We start from the raw sequence: 22500 nt of genomic DNA, 5'->3' as shown, positions 1-22500 counted from the left end.
TATAACCAAGATGAAGAGACAGAGGGATACTCAGCAGGTAAAGGAACAGGAGAGTTGCCCACCAAACCAAACAAAAGAGGAAGAAGTAGGGAATCTACCTGAGAAGGAATTCCGAATATTGATAGTGAAAATGATCCAAAATCTTGAAATCAAAATGGAATCACAGATAAATAGCCTAGAGACAAGGATTGAGAAGATGCAAGAAAGGTTTAACAAGGACCTAGAAGAAATAAAAAAGAGTCAAAATATAATGAATAACGCAATAAATGAGATCAGAAACACTCTGGAGGCAACAAATAGTAGAATAACGGAGGCAGAAGATAGGATTAGTGAAATAGAAGATAGAATGGTAGAAATAAATGAATCAGAGAGGAAACAAGAAAAACGAATTTCAAAAAATGAGGACAATCTCAGAGACCTCCAGGACAATATGAAACACTCCAACATTCGAATTATAGGAGTCCCAGAAGAAGAAGACAGAAAGAAAGATCATGAGAAAATCCTTGAGGAGATAATAGTTGAAAACTTCCCTAAAATGGGGAAGGAAATAATCACCCAAGTCAAAGAAACCCAGAGAGTTCCAAATAGGATAAACCCAAGGCGAAACACCCCAAGACACATATTAATCAAATTAACAAAGATCAAACACAAAGAACAAATATTAAAAGCAGCAAGGGAAAAACAACAAATAACACACAAGGGGATTCCCATAAGGATAACAGCTGATCTTTCAATAGAAACTCTTCAGGCCAGGAGGGAATGGCAAGACATACTTAAAGTGATGAAAGACAATAACCTACAGCCCAGATTACTGTATCCAGCAAGGATCTCATTCAAATACGAAGGAGAAATCAAAAGCTTTACAGACAAGCAAAAGCTGAGAGAATTCAGCACCACCAAACCAGCTCTCCAACAAATTCTAAAGGATATTCTCTAGACAGGAAACACGAAAAGGGTGTATAAACCTGAACCCAAAACAATAAAGTAAATGGTAACAGGATCATACTTATCAATAATTACCTTAAACATAAATGGGTTGAACGCCCCAACCAAAAGGCAAAGACTGGCCGAATGGATACAAAAACAAGACCCCTCTATATGCTGCTTACAAGAGACCCACCTCAAAACAAGGGACACATACGGACTGAAAGTGAAGGGCTGGAAAAAGATATACCACGCAAATAGAGACCAAAAGAAAGCAGGAGTGGCAATACTCATATCCGATAAAATAGACTTTAAAACAAAGGCTGTGAAAAGAGACAAAGAAGGCCACTACATAATGATCAAAGGATCAATCCAAGAAGAAGATATAACAATTATAAATATATATGCACCCAATATAGGAGCACCGCAATATGTAAGAAAAATGCTAACAAGTATGAAAGGGGAAATCAACAACAACACAATAATAGTGGGAGACTTTAATACCCCACTCACACCTATGGACAGATCAACTAAACAGAAAATCAACAAAGAAACGCAAACTTTAAATGATACATTAGATCAGTTAGACCTAATTGATATCTATAGGACATTTCACCCCAAAACAATGAATTTCACCTTTTTTTCAAGTGCTCATGGAACCTTCTCCAGGATAGATCACATCCTGGGCCATAAATCTAAACTTGATAAATTCAAAAAATCGAAATCACTCCAAGCATCTTTCTGACCATAATGCATTAAGATTAGATCTCAATTACAGGAGAAAAACTATTAAAAATTCCAACATATGGAGGTTGAACAACACACTTCTGAATAACCAACAAATCACAGAAGAAATCAAAAAAGAAATCAAAATATGCATAGAAATGAATGAAAATGAAAACACAACAACCCAAAACCTGTGGGACACTATAAAAGCAGTGCTAAGAGGAAAGTTCATAGCAATACAGGCATATCTCAAGAAACAAGAAAAAAGTCAAATAAATAACCTAACTCTACAACTAAAGCAACTAGGAAAGGAAGAATTGGAGAACCCCAGAGTTAGTAGAAGGAAAGAAATCTTAAAAATTAGGGCAGAAATAAATGCAAAAGAAACAAAAGAGACCATAGCACAAATCAACAAAGCCAAAAGCTGGTTCTTTGAAAGGGTAAATAAAATTGACAAACCATTAGCCAGACTCATCAAGAAGCAAAGAGAAAAATCAAATCAATAAAATTAGAAATGAAAATGGAGAGATCACAACAGACAACACAGAAATACAAAGGATCATAAGAGACTACTATCAGCAGTTGTATGCCAATAAAATAGACAACGTGGAAGAAATGGACAAATTCTTAGAAAAGTACAATTTTCCAAAACTGAACCAGGAAGAAATAGAAAATCTTAACAGACCCATCACAAGTACGGAAATTGAAACTGTAATCAGAAATCTTCCAGCAAACAACAGCCCAGGTCCAGACGGCTTCACAGCTGAATTCTACCAAAAATTTTGAGAAGAGCTAACACCTATCCTCCTCAAACTCTTCCAGAAAATTGCAGAGGAAGGTAAACTTCCAAACTCATTCTATGAGGCCACCATCACCCTAATACCAAAACCTGACAAAGATGTCACAAAAAAAGAAAACTACAAGCCAATATCACTGATGAACATAGATGCAAAAATCCTCAACAAGATTCTAGCAATCAGAATCCAACAACACATTAAAAAGATCATACACCATGACCAAGTGGGCTTTATCCCAGGGATGCAAGGATTCTTCAATATCTGCAAATCAATCAATGTAATTCACCACATTAACAAACTGAAAAATAAAACCATATGATTATCTCAATAGATGCAGAGAAGGCCTTTGACAAAATTCAACATCCATTTATGATAAAAACTCTCCAGAAAGCAGGAATAGAAGGAACATACCTCAACATAATAAAAGCTATATATGACAAGCCCACAGCAAACATTATCCTCAATGGTGAAAAATTGAAAGCATTTCCCCTAAAGTCAGGAACAAGACAAGGGTGTCCACTTTCACCGCTACTATTCAACATAGTTCTGGAAGTTTTGGCCACAGCAATCAGAGCAGAAAAAGAAATAAAAAGGAATCCAAATTGGAAAAGAAGAAGTAAAACTCTCACTGTTTGCAGATGACATGATCCTCTACATGGAAAACCCTAAAGACTCCACGAGAAAATTACTAGAGCTCAAAAATGAATATAGTAAAGTTGCAGGATATAAAATCAACACACAGAAATCCCTTGCATTCCTATACACGAATAATGAGAAAGCAGAAAAAGAAATTAAGGAAACAATTCCATTCACCATTGCAACGGAAAGAATAAAATATTTAGGAATATATCTACCTAAAGAAACTAAAGACCTATATATAGAAAACTATAAAACACTGATGAAAGAAATCAAAGAGGACACTAATAGATGGAGAAATATACCATGTTCATGGATCAGAAGAATCAATATAGTGAAAATGAGTATACTACCCAAAGCAATTTACAAATTCAATGCAATCCCTATCAAGCTACCAGCCATATTTTTCACAGAACTAGAACAAATAATTTCACAATTTGTACGGAAATACAAAAAACCTCGAATTGCCAAAGCAATCTTGAGAAAAAAGAATGGAACTGGAGGAATCAACTTGCCTGACTTCAGGCTCTACTACAAAGCCACAGTCATCAAGACAGTATGGTACTGGCACAAAGAGAGAAATATAGATCAGTGGAACAAAATAGAAAGCCCAGAGATAAATCCACACACATATGGACACCTTATCTTTGACAAAGGAGGCAAGAATATACAATGGAGTAAAGACAATCTCTTTCACAAGTGGTGCTGGGAAAACTGGTCAACCACTTGTAAAAGAATGAAACTAGATCACTTTCTAACACTGCACACAAAAATAAACTCAAAATGGATTAAAGATCTAAATGTAAGACCAGAAACTATAAAACTCCTAGAGGAGAACATAGGCAAAACACTCTCAGACATAAATCACAGCAGAATCCTCTATGATCCACCTCCCAGAATTCTGGAAATAAAAGCAAAAATAAACAAATGGGATCTAATTAAAATTAAAAGCTTCTGCACAACAAAGGAAAATATAAGCAAGGTGAAAAGACAGCCTTCTGAATGGGAGAAAATAATAGCAAATGAAGCAACTGACAAACAACTAATCTCAAAAATATACAAGCAACTTATGCAGCTCAATTCCAGAAAAATAAACGACCCAATCAAAAACTGGGCCAAAGAACTAAATAGACATTTCTCCAAAGAAGACATACGGATGGCTAACAAACACATTGAAAGATGCTCAACATCACTCATTATTAGAGAAATGCAAATCAAAACCACAATGAGGTACCACTTCACACCAGTCAGAATGGCTGCGATCCAAAAATCTGCAAGCAATAAATGCTGGAGAGGGTGTGGAGAAAAGGGAACACTCCTACACTGTTGGTGGGAATTGGGAATGCAAACTAGTACAGCCACTATGGAGAACAGTGTGGAGATTCCTTAAAAAATTGCAAATAGAGCTACCTTATGACCCAGCAATCCCACTGCTGGGCATACACACCGAGGGAACCAGAATTGAAAGAGACACATGTACCCCAATGTTCATCGCAGCACTGTTTATAATAGCCAGGACATGGAAACAACCTAGATGTCCATCAGCAGATGAATGGATAAGAAAGCTGTGGTACATATACACAATGGAGTATTACTCAGCCATTAAAAAGAATTCATTTGAATCAGTTCTGATGAGATGGATGAAACTGGAGCCGATTATACAGAGTGAAGTAAGCCAGAAAGAAAAACACCAATACAGTATACTAACACATATATATGGAATTTAGGAAGATGGCAATGACGACCCTGTATGCAAGACAGGAAAAAAGACACAGATGTGTATAACGGACTTTTGGACTCAGAGGGAGAGGGAGAGGGTGGGATGATTTGGGAGAATGGCATTCTAACATGTATGCTATCATGTAAGAATTGAATCGCCAGTCTATGTCTGACTCAGGATACAGCATGCTTGGGGCTGGTGCATGGGGATGACCCAGAGAGATGTTGTGGGGAGGGAGGTGGGAGGGGGGTTCATGTTTGGGAATGCATGTAAGAATTAAAGATTTTAAAATTAAAAAAATAAAAAAATAAAATAAAATTTGATCATATTTCCTTTGGTGTACATTACAAACTTAATTTATTTTATAACTGAGAATGTGTGCCTCTTAATTCTTTCCACCTTGTTCACTCCTACACTCACTCCTCTCCCATCCAGTGACCACTAGTTGTTTCATTGTGTCTGTGAGTCTGTTTCTGTTTTGTTATATTTGTTTGTTTTTTCAGATTTCACATATATGTATTAAAACATACAGTTTATTTGTCTCACTCTGACTTATTTCAATAAGTATAATACTCTCTGGGTCTATCCATGTTGTCCCAAATGGCAAGATTTTACTTTTCTTATGGTAATATTTCACTATTTATATCTATATTGCTCTATCTATCTGTCTATCATCTAGATCTTCTTTCTCCATTCATCTATGATATGAATGAGCACAGAGATGTCTTCAATATCTTCACTATTGTAAGTAATGTTTCTGTGAGCACTGGGGCGACTATATATTTTGAACTAGCTCTTTTGTTCTCTTTGGATAAACATCCAGGAGTGGAAGTTCTGGATCATGTAGTAGTTCTATTTTTAATTTTTTAAAAATAATTGTCAGTCAGTTTGCTGTTATCTTTCCCACCACAGCCACCAAGATAGTATCCCAGTCTCTATCTCTCCCCCCAAAAGGTGCTGCCTCCTTTCTGAGCAACTGAGGAAAGATAAGACTCCAGGTCTCAGGCATCATTCCATTTGTAATCTGGGGAGTGCAGAGTGGAGAGAATCTCCATACTGCTTTCCACAGAGGCTGCACCAGTCTATATTACTACCAACAGTGTACAAAGATTCCCTGCTTTCCACATCCTCACCAACCCTTGTTATTTCTTGCCTTTTTGATGACAGCCCTAGTAAGGTGATTTGCTCATTTGTTTTTCTGATTTGCATTTTATTGATGACTAAAGATATTGAGCATCTTTTCATGTGCCTGTTGGCCATCTGTATACCTTTTTCGGTAAAAGAGGTCCTCTGCCTAATTTAAAATAAGATTATGTTTTTGATATTAAATGCATAAGTTCTTTATATATTTTGGATATTAAATTCTTGTCAACATGTTGCTTGCAAATATCTTTTCCTTTTCAGATTTCCTTTTCTTTGTGTTAATGGTTTTCTTCTCTGTGCAAGAGTTTAGTTTGATTATAAAAAATATTATAAAGATGAATGTCACAGAGCATAGTGTCTATATTTTCTTTTAGGAGTTTCATGATTTCAGCTGTTACATTTTAGTCTTTAAAACATTTTGAGTTATTTTTATTCATGCTGTGAGAAAAATTTCTAGTTTCATTCTTTTACATGTAGCTGTTCAGTTTGCTCAAAACCTACTTATTGAAGAATCTGTCCTTGCCCCCACTGTATATTCTTGCCTCTTTTGTCATAGATTGATTGATCATAGGTGTATGGGTTTATTTTGGTTCTATTTTGTCCCATTTATCTATGTCTGTTTTTGTGCCAGTACCATACAATTTTGGATTACTATGACTATGTAGCATATTTTCATATCAGAGAGTGTAGTATTTTCAACTTTTCTCCTTTTTTCTCAAAATTGCTTTGGCTGTTGAGGTCTTCTATGGTTCCATACAAATTTTAGGATTATTTTTTCTAGTTCTATGAAAAATGCCATGGGTAACTTGATGAGGATTGCATTGACTCTGTAGATTGCTTTGGGTGTATGGATATTTTAGCAATATTAACTCCTCCAGTCCATGAACACAAGATATCTTTCTATTTATTTGTATTGTCTTCAATCATTTTTATCAATTCTTACAGTTCTCAAAGTACAGGTCTTTCTATTCCTTTGTTGAAATTATTGCTAATTATTTTATTCTCTTAGATTCAATTGTAAATTGTTTTCTTAAATTCTTTTTCTTATAATTCATTATTAGTATATATAAATGCAAAAGATTTCTATATATTAATTTCATACTCTGCAACTTTACTGAGCTTTACTTTCATTTATTTATCCTAATAGATTTTTGATGGTACCTTCCGATTTTCTATACACAGCATCATGTCATTTGCAAATAGTGGCAGTTTCTTTCTTCACACTTGGATGCCTTTTCTTTCTTTTTCATATCTGATTGTTATGGCTAGGACTCCCAGTACTATGTTAAATAGAAGTGGTGAGATTTGCAGACTTGTCTGTTTAAGGTCTTAGAGAAAAAGCTTTCATTTTTTAAAACAATTGATTGTGATGTTAGCTGTTGGTTTGTCATAAATAACCTTCATTATTTTGAAGTACATTTTCCCCATATCAGGTTTATCGAGAGCTTTTATCATGAGTGGATACTGAATTTTGTCAAATGCTTTTTCTGCATCTACTGAAGTAATTATGTGGTTTTTATCTTTCATTCTGTTGTTGTGGTATATCACATTGATTGATCTGAGGATACTGAATCATCTTTGCATACCTGGAATAAATCCTAGATGATCATGATGTAGGATTACAAAGGGTCTTTTTAGAATAGTTCTAGTTCACTTGCTTATTGTTTCATTCTGTTGGGGTCTTAAATATTGCTGTACAGTTGTTGTCTCAATAATAGATTCAATAAACAGTGCAAAAACAAAAACAAGCTAAACTCATGTCATCAGTGTGCAGACAAAAAATAAAAAGACAGCAGTATTAAGTGTGGGCAAAATATATAACACAATTTTCTAATTTAGAATCTATTTAAAGACATGGTCTCTTCAGTATAAAGGGCTCTTCTTGATTTGATGTTGACATTATGGGAAAAAAGACAACTCCTTACACTGATTCAGTCTGAGGGTCAATATTTCAACAAGGCAAAATCTCCTCCTGTCTCAAGAAATCACTGGTTCAAGATGAAGACTTGGTTACTTATTTCAGTGCTCTGATTGATGTTCATAGGTGATGAACATGAATTTTTAGGAAGCTATATACATTTTTTTCAGCATAACTTCTTTCTATGGCCACAAAGGGGCAATGCTGCTTTGGAGATTACTGTAATGCTTGTCCCATAAACACATATTCTTCAAGTAGCCATAAAGGATCCCCTAAAAATCTACTAACTTATTATCTCCTATTATGGTTCTGTTTACATCTATCAATCATGTATGAATGTATGTAAGTTTCTATCTATTCATCCATCTATCTAGGTAGTATCTATGTATACTGTAGTCTAATACTTTGAAAATACGGCTTTGAAAATCAACACTTCTCTTAATGATGCATGTTGTCCTCAAGGATATGGCCACATGTAGCTTCTCTAATATAAATGTATACTCCACTTAGTTAATCTGTGCCTAGAGTTCATGTCCTCCACCTTTATGGGAAATGTAGTAGTGGTGTAAGTTCCAGTTCAAGTATCGCCTCCATTAAAACTGTTACCTGGCTGAGTTGAGAAGCAGAGTTTATTACGTTTTTCTTTGTCATATCTTAGAGATACGCATTTCTCCTTAGTAGTTTTTTTCTGATTGTACTTGAGTATTGGGCCTCAGTTAACTGAAGATGGGCACTGTCTCTTTCCTTCTTGAGATCCAAGTATTGAATATTAAGTAGTCACTTAGCAGCACTCATTAAATATATATTGAGATGCATTCATGAATGAATAAATGAAAAAGAAAGCATATCAGAAGTCTAACAAACAATAAAATTTCCCCTTAGAATGTTGGGGTAGATGGGATTAGCCTGAGGAATGAGAACTTTTATTATTTCTCCTGTTGGACTGTCATGATGTTTTCTTTGATCGAATTTGAGATGACATCAAATACAGAGAGAAAATTCTGGGCTTCTAAAACATGTGTTCCTTATTTATTTTAACTTTACAAATAGACGGGCAAAGAGTGGGAACAGCAGCAGACTTTATTTTGGGGGGCTCCCAAATCACTGCAGATGGTGACTGCAGCCATGAAATTAAAAGATGCTTGTTCCTTGGAAGAAAAGTTATGACCAATCTAGACAGCATTTTAAAAGGCAGAGACATTACTTTGCTGACTAAGGTCCATCTAGTCAAGGCTATGGTTTTTCCAGTAGTCATGTATGGATGTGAGAGTTGGACTGTGAAGAAGGCTGAGCACCAAAGAATTGATGCTTTTGAACTGTAGAGTTGGAGAAGACTCTTGAGAGTCCCTCGGACTGCAAGGAGATCCAACCACTCCATCCTAAAGGAAATCAGTCCTGAATATTCATTGGAAGGACTGATGTTGAAGCTGAAACTCCAATACTTTGGCCACCTGATGAGAAGAACTGACTCAATGGAAAAGACTCATGCCAGGAAAGATTGAAGGCAGGAGGAGAAGGGGACAACAGATAATGAGATGGTTGGATGGCATCACTGGCTTAATGGACATGAGTTTGAGTGAACTCTGAAAGTTGGTAATGGACAGTGAGGCCTGGTGTGCTGCAGTCCATGGGGTCGCAAAGAGTAGTACATGACTGAGTGACTAAACTGAACTCTCTTCTCCCTTGTAAAATAATGTAATCCCTGTTAAGATATCAAGTTGTCCTGATACATGATTTTTAACCTTCTTGGAAATGTGAAGAAAGGGGAGAGAACTTCTAAACTAAGCATATTCCATGTGTAAGGAGGGGATTTCTGCTTTTCGATGAAAGTAATTTTGAGCAAGTCTAAGATAGAGAAAATCGGAAAGTGCTTGTTTTGAAAAAAATAGCTTTAGTTGAAAGTACTTGTGAGAAGGTGGGGCCTCTTGAAAGAATTAAAGCCGATGCGAACCTTAAGTCAGAGTTCTAGCTGGCTAAGGAGACCAGAAGAAGAGCCTGAGCTGTGATTGAACTTTGGTGCCAGGAATAATGGACAAGATGCTGGGAGCATCATTCTTAATTCTGTGTCTTCAAGTAGACGGTGAGTTATGATGGAGAAACCCTAGGATATCTCACTAATTTGGGGGAGTGAGAAAATTGGAGTATGGACAAATTCATGCAGATAGAAACTTAAGGAAATATCAGTTTGTGGGCCTAATGACTTTTTATCTCTGTAAACAGGGGTGAGCAGACAACAGAAGGAAAAAAGCAGCCAAGAGCAGGTGAAACAGAGCCCTCAATCTTTGACAGTCAAGGAAGGAGAGTTCCATTCTGAACTGTAGTTATGAGAACAGTTTGTTTGACTACTTCCCATGGTACCAGCAATATCCTGGTAAAGGCCCTGCACTCTTGATAGCCATACGTTCGGTTATGAATGAAATGGAAGATGGAAGACTCACAGTTTTGCTCAATAAGAGTGCCAAACAGCTCTCATTGCACATTGCAACTTCCCAGCCTGGAGACTCAGCCACCTACTTCTGTGCAGCAAGTGCACAGTGCTCCCCAGACACCTGCAGGCTGTACCCAGATCTGCAGCCCAGGCTCCAGACACACCCTGCTGTGCAGATGAAATATACACATATACATGTTTGTGCATAAAAGTCCTAATATAAGGAAACGGAAATTATACGGAATTTATTCTTTCACCAAATTGGAATTGATAGAGAAAATCAATTGTGAAAAAATGTCTCTAAAAACTCCCAAACACTTGGAATTTAGGCACTAAATTTAAAACAACTCATACATATGTTTAAGAAGCAGTTACAATGACTGTTAAAAAGTATTTGAAAGAAAATATAGAGAGAACACAAACATATACATATGTATGCTGCTGCTGCTGCTGCTGCTGCTGCTGCCGCTGCTGCGTCGCTTCAGTCACGTCCGACTCTGTGCGACCCCATAGATGGCCGCCCACCAGGTTCCCCCGTCCCTGGGATTCTCCAGGCAAGAAGACTGGAGTGGGGTGCCATTACCTTCTCTGACATATGCATGAGGCACAGCTAAAATAATACATAGAAGGAAATTTATCTCTTTTAAGTACTTTTATTACCAAAGAAAAAAGGTTGAAAAAAATTATCTAACCTTTCAACAAAAGAAGATAGAAAAAGAAACGTAAAACCCAATATAATCTAAAAGAAAGGTAAAATTAAAAATTCAGATTGGTGAACTCTAAAGCAAACAATAGAAATAATCATTAAATATGGTTACTTTTCTTAAAATGATTAATATTATTGATCTATTCCTAGCTAGAATTATCAAGGGAGTTATCAATATAATAAAAGAAAATATGAATTATACACATGAGAAAATCATATGCAGTGTGAAAATGGTAATAAAGCAATATTATTAATAAATTTTTGCCACTGGGTAATACTATAGTAATAGACTCACACAAGGAGAAAGCTGATTAATAAAACTGATCTGTTTCTAGGTAGAAGTATCAAGGGAAAAAGAGAAAAAGCATAAATTATGAATATAAAGAATGAAAAAGTAAACCATACTACAGATGCTAAAAGGATAATTAAAAAATCATTGGTAAGTTCATGTCACTGAGTAAGAGTATAGAAGTCAACCCATACAAGTGGGGAAAATTGATTTTTTTGACAAAGGTGCAAAGACAATTCAACAGAGGACAGTTTTATCAGCAAATGATACTGGGACAAGTGGATATTAATATGCAAATGGTTGGAACTTGGCCTAAATCTCACACCTTATACAAAATATTGAATTCAGTCTCAAAATGGATCATACATTCAAATGTAAAACTATAAATATTCTAGAAGAAACCATAAGAGAAAATCTTTATAATGTACAGTTAGGCAAAAAGATTTTTGACATGACACCAAAAGCACAATCCATAAAAAAAAACTTAGATTTCATTAAAATGAAAAATGATTTGCTTGCTCTGTGAAAGTTATTAAGAGGATGAAAAAGACAAACCACTGAATGGCAGGAAATGTTTGCAGACTATATTTCCATCAAAAGAGTGGTATTCAGAATACAATGGACTCCTAAACTCAGCAGGAAGAAAACAAACAATCCAGTTGAAAAATGAACTAAAGACTAACACAGGCACTTTACCAAAGAGGATATGTAGTAGGGATAAAAGCATATAAATAAGTATATGAGCAAATGTTCAACATCAATAGCCGTTAGGGAATGTAAATTAGAGACACAATGAGAGAGCACGCCACGACTGTCATAAAGGCTAAAACTAAAAGTACTGACAATACCAAGTTCTGGCAACGGTGCAGAGAAAACTGGATCACTCATGCATTGCTGGTGGGTGAATGGTACAGTCATTCTGGAATACGGTACATCAGTTTCACAGAAACTTAAATATCCACTTTCCTTACAACTCAGCAATCACACTTGTGGTATTGATGCTTGAGAAATAAAAAAAAACTTATGTTCATACAAAAATCTGTAGATGAATATTCATGATAGCTCTATTTGTGATGGCCCCAAACTGGAAACATCTTCAATGGGTAAACTGATGGATAAATAGACATATTATTTATAGATCTTCCTCAACTTATGATGGAGTTATGTTCTAATAAACCATTGTAAGTTGAAAATATTGTGTTAAGGAGAAAAAAGCATTTACTACATCTAACCCTCCGAACATCTTATTTTAGCTTTATTATGCTCATTACATTAACTTACAGTAGGAAAAATCATCTAACACAAAGTTTATTTTACAGTATAGAAAAATCTCATGTAATTTATTGACTGCTGAGCTGAGAGTGAAAAACAGAAAGGTTGTGTGGGTGCAGAAAGGTTATTTATGCTCGTGATTCTGGGGCTGACTAGAAGCTCAGCTCACTCCTAGCATCACCTGAGAATATCAGGCTGCATGGTGCTAGCCCAGCAAAAGATCAGAATTCAAAGTGTGCTCTCAACTGAATGGCTTTCTCACCACCATAAAGTCAATAAGCATAAGTAAAACCATCCTTAGTTGGGGAAAGTCTGTAGTGATTAAAAGGAACAGACAGACTACTGAGACATGCAATCAGCTAGACTGATCTCAAGAGTATTATGCTGAGTGGAAAAAAGTCTATCTCAGAAGGCTACTTGATGTATAACACATTGGATAGTATGGTTATGATCCATAATGATTCCATACATAAGGTATGATTCTACTTACATGACATTCTTAAAAGGAAAAATATAGAAATGAAAAGGAGAGCAGTAGTTGCCAGGGGTGATCAGGGATTGCAGGGATAAGAACGTGTGCAAAGGGACAGTTTTTAGAGTGATGGGACAGTTCTGTATTGTGATTTCTGTGACAGTTACAAGAACCTACACATGTGATAAAGGCTCATAGACTTATGCATCAAAAAAGTGCCTGTAAAAACTGGTGAATCAGAGTAAGTTCTGAGTTTTGATAAAAATTTATCAGTATCAATTTCCTTATATTTATATCTGTAATTATTCTGTTAATATATATATTTCATTTTATCATGCTACTGCCTAGGCTGCTGTGGGCATCCATGGTCTCTTCTACTTAGTTATAAATAATTGCAAACCAGGGCATCGGCTGCCTGTCTGCACTCCAAGGCGAAATGAGACAGAGGAGTAGACATCTCAACTAAATACACACTTTTATTCCTGCATCACTAGTTATTTTGTCCTAAAATTAAAGGACTGGCACCATTTCAGAGAACTTGTCTGTACTTTCCTTTCTACTTGTCTATTTACCTTTGACTATTTTATGTTAATTCTTCCATTAAAACAATGAAACCAGGTGGAAAATTGACAGTTACATTCTACATGGTCTGGTGACAGTGTACAGAGCTTCAGTCACCAGCTTCTGTGGTATTGACAGGTACCAAGTGTCTGCAGCCTGTAGGTACCAAGTTTGGCAGGAGTGCATTATAGCATTGTGTCACAGAAAGATCTGGCATGCTTCTATTGACTTTATTTTACAAAGAGAAAAATAATGAGCCACTAACAAGTGAGACTGAACTCTTTGGGCCAATGACATAGAAAACGTGACATGAGGACAACTCTAGGACACATGGTCTAAGAAGCATGATTCTACTTTGGGAGGCAGCAGGTCTGAATATCCTGATCCTTCTCAAAGTCTAATAAGTAAGACTCAATGTCAGCCTTACAGCTGGAAGACTCCACAAACTACTCTTGTGCAGTCTGGGAACTCACAGTGCTTGAAGTAATGGGAAAAGCTGTACAAAAAATGTTTTATTCCTGTTATAATTTCATAACACATAGATAATGGAATAGATTCCGAAAGTCAGAAGGACTGATTTGTTATTGTTTGATCTTGAAGTAACTTATTTACAGGAAAACTTAACTAGAGCCCTAGAACCAAGTAAATAAGAGATATATTAACTATTTGGATAAGACTGCCTTTCATTTAAAAAGATGAAGTTCTATGAGCTTCTTAAAAGAGTCGTTAGACACTGGATGGAGGAAAGTTGGCATAGGTTAAATGATGACCAGTAAATAGATTATAAGAAGGGTTCATGGCATATACTAAATTATGTTTTAAATGGGCTGGTAAAGTTATTCTGCTGATTAATTACCAATGTATGTCAACTTGTTTATTCTTCAGGTCTGCTCAACTCAAACCTTTCATGAGAATTGCTTTTTTCAGGTCCCTTTCAGATACTGCATAGGTCATTAGTGATCAGGTAATTCATGACCCGAGAAAGACAAGTAGACAAAATAAAGGTCTGTGGTGAGTCAGTTTCTCATCTGTGCACAGACCACGTGGTCTACAAGCATGACAACTCCCACTTCCTGTTGGGGGAGTCACACAGGTATTGGGTACTATGTATTTGGGCTGCCAGGCACTCAAAGACACTGAACTCTCAGCTTGAGGCAGAACTGACACATTCGTGCAGGGGATTCCATGCCTCATGCCGCTCTCCAGTCTGCTCTGGGTGCTCCTGGCCTTCCCCTTCTCTGGTAGGGAGGCTTGCAAACATGGGTGCGAGTGTTCAGGGTGAAAGGCCTGCACACAGGCACGCGGAGCTTCACAGGGACGTGGGGAGGAAAGGAGGATCGGAGGAAAGCGTATCTATTATGATTTCAGTTTGGATTTTCTCTGGGTCCCAAATTAGCCTAATTCCTACATTATTTTGTTTACTACTTCAGCTTAGTTTTCTGATTTTTTCCACAGGATCTGGTGTAGCCCAGAAAGTTACTCAAGACCAGCCATACGTAACCAGTCAAACAGGGCAATCTGTCATTCTGAACTGTCGGTATGAAGTAAGGTGGAGTGGGTACACGCACTACCTTTTTTGGTATAAGCAGCTTCCCAGTGGAGAGATGACTTTGCGTATTCGTCAGGAATCTTCTGGCCCGAATGCAAGGAATGGCCGCTACTCTGTAAACTTTCAGAGAGCACAGAACTCCATCAGCCTCACCATTTCAGCCTTATAGCTGGAAGACTCCGCAAAGTACTTTTGTGCAGTCTGGGAACTCACAGTGCTTGAAGTAATGAGAAAAGCTGTACAAAACCCCCCGAGCTTAATAAGAGAGAGCCCCCCTGCTGCAGGACCCCAGGTTGAAATGCATACCTGCAGACCTCAGACAAGAAGTGGTAGTCCTACGGTTGCTTCATCTGTGGTCTGGATCAGAGGATTTAATTTTAAACAAAGACTCCTTCCATGTCATTTGGAAACAGGTGTCCAGAGTAACTTTCTACTAATACATTCTCGGTCTTGAATTTTTGACTTTATGTTTTTAATTTAAATGTATTTATTTTAATTGGAGGCTAGTTACTTTACAACATTGTATTGGTTCTGCCACACATCAACATGAATCCACCACCGGCGTACACGTGTTCCCCATCCTGAACCCCCCTCCCATCTTCCTCCCTGTACCATGAAACAATCATATGGAACATACGTTGTCTAAAGTTGAATTCTTGCCCCATAATACGTCAAAGTGGCAGCTTCACCTAAAGACCCTCACATGGCAAACACAGGTCTAGTTATAGTTATCTGGAATCATGAAAATCATTCCCTTAGTCCTTTCCTCTCAGACTTTGTGTCACTGAAGTTACAGTCAGAAAAGCGGAACCACTAGTGGTGTCGAATAGGATATCAGTTATTGAGATTAGAACTCAGGCAATTGCTAGAGCTGGAGGAGTCTGTACAAAGCTGTTATCTTTGAATCTGGTGTTGAGACTGAATTCACTGCTAGCCAGCAAGAGTAACATTTGAGGGAAAGATGGGTGTAGACAAAAGCATGGATGAACTGTGACTCATAAGGACATACTAGAACCATGAGGATAATGGAACCCGCATAACACACTAAAGCTTGTCTCTGAGCTCCTTTAGTGTCTCACAAGAACAAGCGACCTTGAGGAGAAGAGTGTCACCTGCTGTTATGCTGCATGCATACTTGGCCCAAGACGACAGAAGATTTGGAGATCTGGTGGGAGGCGGAAGAGCTGTGTGTCACCAGTAAGATGACGTAGTGGATCAGCAGCAACATGTGTGAGTTGCCACAGTCCCTGGAGCCCGGCACCAGCCAGCAGAATATAAAAATATGGCTACCTCCTGACAAGTGCCTTCCAAATCGATTTCTAGATAGTTAGGCTGGGGCAGTACAAAGTTACTGCAATAGCTTAACTATTTAATTGATTTGTTAACTAGGCATCCATCAGTACCTCTTTTAACAACACAACTTTGTCATAAAGTCAACAGGAAAACTATTCTTCCTGCTGATATGATGCAATAATTCCTCATTCAACCAATATAAGTTAACTCCCTTCTGCAAAATTATACCAAGTTCATTTATCCATTTTTTGGGTGATGTTCTTTCCTCTTCTAGCTGAATCACACTCTTGCATTGAAACCTGTATCTTAATAACTGAGATACAATGAGATATAAGATTAACTTATATTAGCACATTGTATGTTACTACAGGCAAGAATATGAGACAAGGGATTTAAAAATAATTAATGTATGTGTAAATATATTCACATCAAAATGAAAAACATTAATAACTTTTTACTTTTTTGTTACTGATTGTAACAAAATTGTCGCTGGTATTTATAACTACTTCCGTTACCCATTCCATAACCTATTTGCTTATAGGAAGCACCTCCACTCACTGCTGTATTGGCTTCCTCCGCAACAAGGTCCTCATTCAGGAGCAATGTTACGTGAAATGCCATAAAGATGAATAAGGAATTCTGCAAGTGGGCCATCGTGGTTTTGGCAGAAGTTTGCAAGGCATTGAAGAAGAATCCCAGGGTCTATTTAAGTGGAAATAATCTTGCCATACCCACAGAAAGAGTGATATATTGTATTCTGGGAAACATCATTTGAATGATACCTGTTTTCTTATCAGAAGCAATAGCAGTCACCAAAAGAAAGCAGTTCTACAGTTCTTAAAGAAAACAAACAAAAAAAGCTTCATCCTTCAATCTAGTTCTATATACAGTATTGTAAAGTAAAATAAGATTAAATTTTAAAGAGTCTTTATTTAAAAAAAAAAACAACTGCCAAGAGGATAGAAAGTCAATTGCAGACTGGTAGACCATATTTGCAATGCATATTTCTAAAAAAGAACTCAAGTGCAGGATATATGAAAAGCTCATAAATCAAAAAGAAAAGAAGATAGTTAAACAGAATGGAGAAATCTTGGAGACCAATTTAGAAATATCATATCCAATAGCCAGTAAACATACAAAAATGACCTTGATTTTATTATTCATTAGGGAAATCAAAATAATACCTACCTCCTCTGGTGTTCCTTTCGTGTCTTTTCTGCCCTGAGAGTATATCAGTGTAGCTAGTAGCTAAAAGCCTAAAAGTATAGAGAAGAGTAATGAGTCTCAGGAGAATAAGTGATTAAATATCTTTCTAGAAACTCCCATCGCTGACTGATATGGAGGGGAAAAAGGAGTAGAAGGTTACAGACCTGGACATTGAAGGAAAGGTAGGTTTTACTAGAAAAAAAGAAAGTTGATATTTATTGTGCTTACTACATTTCAGGCAATGTAGGATGCATTTCAGATTCATTATCTAATTTAAATATCAAAACTATGATTTTATTGTTCCCAAGTTTTTAATCTGTGCGAAATGAGACATAACTTTTCTAACTGTGATGCTGCTAAGTCACTTCAGTCGTGTCCAACTCTGTGCGACCCCATAGACGGCAGTCCACCAGGCTCCCCCGTCCCTGGGATTCTCCAGACAAGAACACTGGAGTGGGTTGCCATTTCCTTCCCCAATGCATGAAAGTGAAAAGTGAAAGGGAAAGTCGCTCAGCTGTGTCTGACTCTTTACGACCCCATGGACTGCAGCCTACCAGGCTCCTCCGGTCCATGGGATTTTCCAGGTAGAGTACTAGAGTGGGGTACCATCACCTTCTCCGATATTTAAAGTCTAAACCACCCTAAAAACTACCCCTAAAATCATGCTTATGTAAAACCTGCCTGGAATAGATTAGATACAATGCATATAAACCATACATACCACTCTCTAGTATAAAATTTTTCAAAAAACATATGGACAATACAATAATTTATAAAGAACAGTTGTTTATATTAACACTGTAATAAAGCACAAACTCAGAAAAAAAGTGATCAAGGTATTACATCTCATGGATAAGGCAACTAATGTTGCCAACTATAGTATTCAAAATCCTTTACAAAAGGAGATAGCCTAATAAATTTTAGTTCAGAGTTTGTGTTACTTTTTCTTCTTTTTCTTTTCATCTGCTTCCATTTTAAGCTTAACTTCTTCAGCTGTAATAAGCATCTCTAATTTTTATTGCCAGGCAGTGTGTAACATCTTAGAGGGCTCCTAAAGAGAAAGGCTTACTATGGAGAAGCATTTGACCCCAGCGGGGGATGTCTTAATGGTGGTGACATTATCAGTTAAAATGGGAAGTTAAAGGGAATCAGGAAAGAAATGCCAAACCATAGATACAGTTGCCCCAGGATCAGTATATGAGGACATCATCCACTAACCAGTTAACAGTGCTGAATGTTTGTTGTTGTTCATCGCTCAGTCGTGCCCGACTCTGCGACCCATGGACTGCAGAATGCAGGCTTCACTGTCTTTGCACTGTTTCCTGGAGTTTGCTCCAACTCATGTCCACTGAGTCGGTGATGCCATCAACCATCTCATCCTCTGTTGTCCCCTTCTCCTCCTCTCTTCAATCTTTCCAGCATCAGAGTCTTTTTCAATGAGTTGGCTCTTTGCGTCAGGTGGCCAAAGTACTGGAGCTTCAGCTTCATAATCAGTCTTTCCAATGAATATTCAGCTGAATGCTTTAGCAAGTTTCTTATGCAATAGTGTCCTAGGAAGAATAAGTGGCTACAGAGAAAGAAGAGATATTATAACTTAAACACTCTAAACATGTTTCTATATCAAGACCTGTGTCCCTTGCTTTGCCCTCCCTACTGTGGCGCTATTACCCAGAACACCTACACGGTGTATCTCTGAACGTCCCTTACATCTTTACCCGAATGTTACCCCTTGGTGAATGCTTTATCTAAATGTTTCTATTTTCGCTCCTAGAGAATCAGGTTCCAGCACAGCCGATGCAGCAAGAATGAAAGCTGGGGCACTGCCACCTGGTGTCCCTCTCAAACACTTTGTGGGGGCTACACTAGCCTCCTTGCTCCCCTCAGTGATCCTGGGTCAAATTGTGCAGAAGCCCAGGCACCAATTTTAGATCCAGCCACACGGGGGCAGCATCCGCAAACCCGCCCTGCTTTTTAAGATGTGTGAGTAAAATAGGGGTAAGTCTGATTGGCTGTCTCAAAGGGCAGTCACTCCTTTCTGTTTTCTTTGCAAAAGGCAGTGTAGACCACAGAAACGTGTGTGGGGCTGCAAAAGCTTGTACAAGGGAAACCCTTTAGGAGCAGGCAGATTCAGCAACTCTTCCTGACGAGGGAGAAGAGGGAAATGCTGCTCATAGCACCAGTGCTGATCTTATGGATGCAAATACCACGTGAGTTTGGGTTTCCCTGATTGCTTCCAGAGAATCCTGCACAGTGGACTATGATCTGCAGGAAACTGTAGAATGAGATTTTCTGTTAGAGAGGAGGATGTTGAGACAAACTCAGAAACTAAAAAGTGGAAAGACGGAGGGAATTGGGCAGGGAGACATGGAAAGGAGAAAAATACACAAGAAGAATGAGAGAAACCTTTGGGGCTGAGAGAATAGACATGTGATTAGACCTTCTCTGATACTTCTCACCGTTTTCTCAACAGAAGTGAACGCACAACAGATAAGTCAAATTCCTCAATTCTTTTCTACAAGAAGGAGAGAACTTCACCACGTACTGCAATTCCTCAAGCACTTTAACCAACTTACAGTGGTATAAGCAGAGGCCTGGGGGAAGTCCTGTCCTCTTGATGATACTAGCTAAGGCTGGAGAAGTGAAGACGGAGCAGAGACTGACAGGTCGGCTTGGAGAGACCAGAAAGCACGGCTCCCTGCACCTCGCGGCTGCCCAGCTCTCAGACGCAGGAACCTACTTCTGTGCAGGCACAGTGCTCTGGAAGCACCTGCTGTCTGTCCCCAAACTCACTGTGGGCTCAGGGGTCGCTCCTCTTCATCTCTCCTCAGGGCAGGGGCCAGAGAAAGCTGAAGTCACGATATCTATGAAGAAATTGAATTTTTAATTTAAAAAAATCACTGGACTCAGACAGTGTTACTAGATAATTCTACCAATCTTTGAAGTGTTAGCATGAATTATGCACTATTTCTTCCAGGAAAAAAAAAAGAAGAAAAGAATCCCTCACTCATTTTATGAAGCTAGTGTTACCCTGAAATTAAAATCAGACAAAGATTATAACAGAAAACTGCAAAGAAACATATTTCATGAATATAGACATGAAGTTTCCTAAAAATATTAGCAAGTAAAATTCATCTATAGAAAAAGAGTAATATACCAAGCACAAATGGATTTTTTCAAGGATGCAAATGACTTCAAATTGAAAATCAGTTGATGAAATTCATCATATTAACAGGATAAAAAAGAAAAATTACATCATATTAATCTATGTAGAATAAACTTTTGCCAAAATTCAACAGTCAACTATGGTGAAGACTTTGAGAAACATGGGCATAGTGGGGAAGTTCCTCCGTAGCTAACAGTATGCTTACTAAGAAAGGACTGTATATGTTTCCCTAAGACTGGGAACAAGGCACGCACATCCACTCGCATCCTCTCCTTCAGCACAGAGCTAGATGTCAGAGCCAGTGCAATACAGAAAGCAGATGTAAAGACAGTCTTGGACCAGAAAAGAAGTGAAACTGCCAGGCAATATGATTATCTATATAGAAAATCTCAAAGAACATATCCCCCAAAACTCTCAGACCTATTGAGTTCAGCAACACCATAGGAAATAAGATAAATGTATGTAATCAACTATATTTCTATATATTAGCGATGGATATGTGGACCTTGAAATTAAAAGTATAATACCATTTACAATGACTCGAAAAAAGACCCTGAGTGGTCTTTTTTGTACAGAAAACATGTACAGAAATTTTAAGCTGAAAACTACAAAACACTGAAGAAAGAAATTAAAGAAGACAGATGACGAGACACCATGAGTTTGCAAACTGGAAATTTCAAAGCAGTAAACATGACACGTCTATCCAGATTTATATACACATGTTATAAAACTCCTGTTAAAATCCATCAGGATTTTAAAAAACAAATACAGGCAAGATTATTCTAAAATTTACATGAACAGGGAGAGACTCTGGAATACTTTTTAAAATCTTGAAGAAATAAGTCAGAACAATCGGTCAATCTGATTTCAGGCTAGAGTCATCGGGTTGTTTGGTACTGGTGCAGGGATAAACACACAGTTCACTGGAAATGAACAGAGAACCCATAAATAGATCCGCACAAATATACCCAACTGACATTTCCTGGCAAAGTGCCAAATAAATTCGATAGAAGAAGGATAACCCTTTCAACAGATAGTGTTGGAGAAAGTTGAAATCCATTGGCAGGAAAAATTAACCTTGATTCAGGTCTCATACTTCATACATAGATTCTTTAAAATGGATCACAGACTTAAACGTAAAATGTTAAATTATAAAAAATTTTAGGAAAAAATACAGGACAAAAGTTTGATGTGTGTATGGGCCAAGAGCCTTTGTACTTGACAACGAAACAACAGTCTATAAATTGTTTTTTTAAATGACAAACTAGACTTCAAAATTAAGATCTTTTGCCCTGCAAAGCAACTGTAAGAGCATGAAAAGATAAGCTCCCAACTGTGAAAAACTGTTATTTGGAAACCATATATTCCACAAGGAAGTAGTATCTAGAATATATAAATAACTCTGAAAGCTAAACAGTATTTAAATAAGGCAAACATTTCACTTAGATCATGGGCAAAGAGCTATTTCATGAAAGAAGTATACAGATAGCAAATAAGCATATATAAAAATATTCAACATCATAATCATTGAGAAATACAATTAAAACCACAATAAGATATCACTGAGAGCACAGTCTAGATTTTGTGGTAGCAGCACAAGGTGGGGGCTTCCCAGGTAGCTGAGACGGTTCTGCCTGCAGTGTGGGAGACTTGATTAGATCCTGGGTCTGGAAGATCTCTGGAGAAGGAATGACAAG

General features: G+C 37.4%; 2 pseudogenes and 1 gene segment (V, D, J or C); all 3 read left to right on the top strand.

Moving 5' to 3' along the window:
- The first annotated feature begins 9892 nt into the window (after window positions 1–9892).
- Window positions 9893–10501, top strand: LOC108634612 (annotated as a pseudogene).
- Window positions 10502–14784: 4283 nt separating this feature from the next.
- Window positions 14785–15310, top strand: LOC108634614. The segment is given in 2 exon segments: window positions 14785–14833; window positions 15048–15310. Coding segments are annotated over 2 exon segments (312 nt in total).
- Window positions 15311–19748: 4438 nt separating this feature from the next.
- Window positions 19749–20524, top strand: LOC108634611 (annotated as a pseudogene).
- Window positions 20525–22500: the final 1976 nt, after the last annotated feature.

This window comes from Capra hircus, unplaced genomic scaffold, assembly GCF_001704415.2.
Source record: "Capra hircus breed San Clemente unplaced genomic scaffold, ASM170441v1, whole genome shotgun sequence".
NCBI lineage: Eukaryota > Metazoa > Chordata > Mammalia > Artiodactyla > Bovidae > Capra > Capra hircus.
Note: the sequence above shows the minus strand (reverse complement) of the source record. Positions and strands in the feature narration are given on the sequence as shown.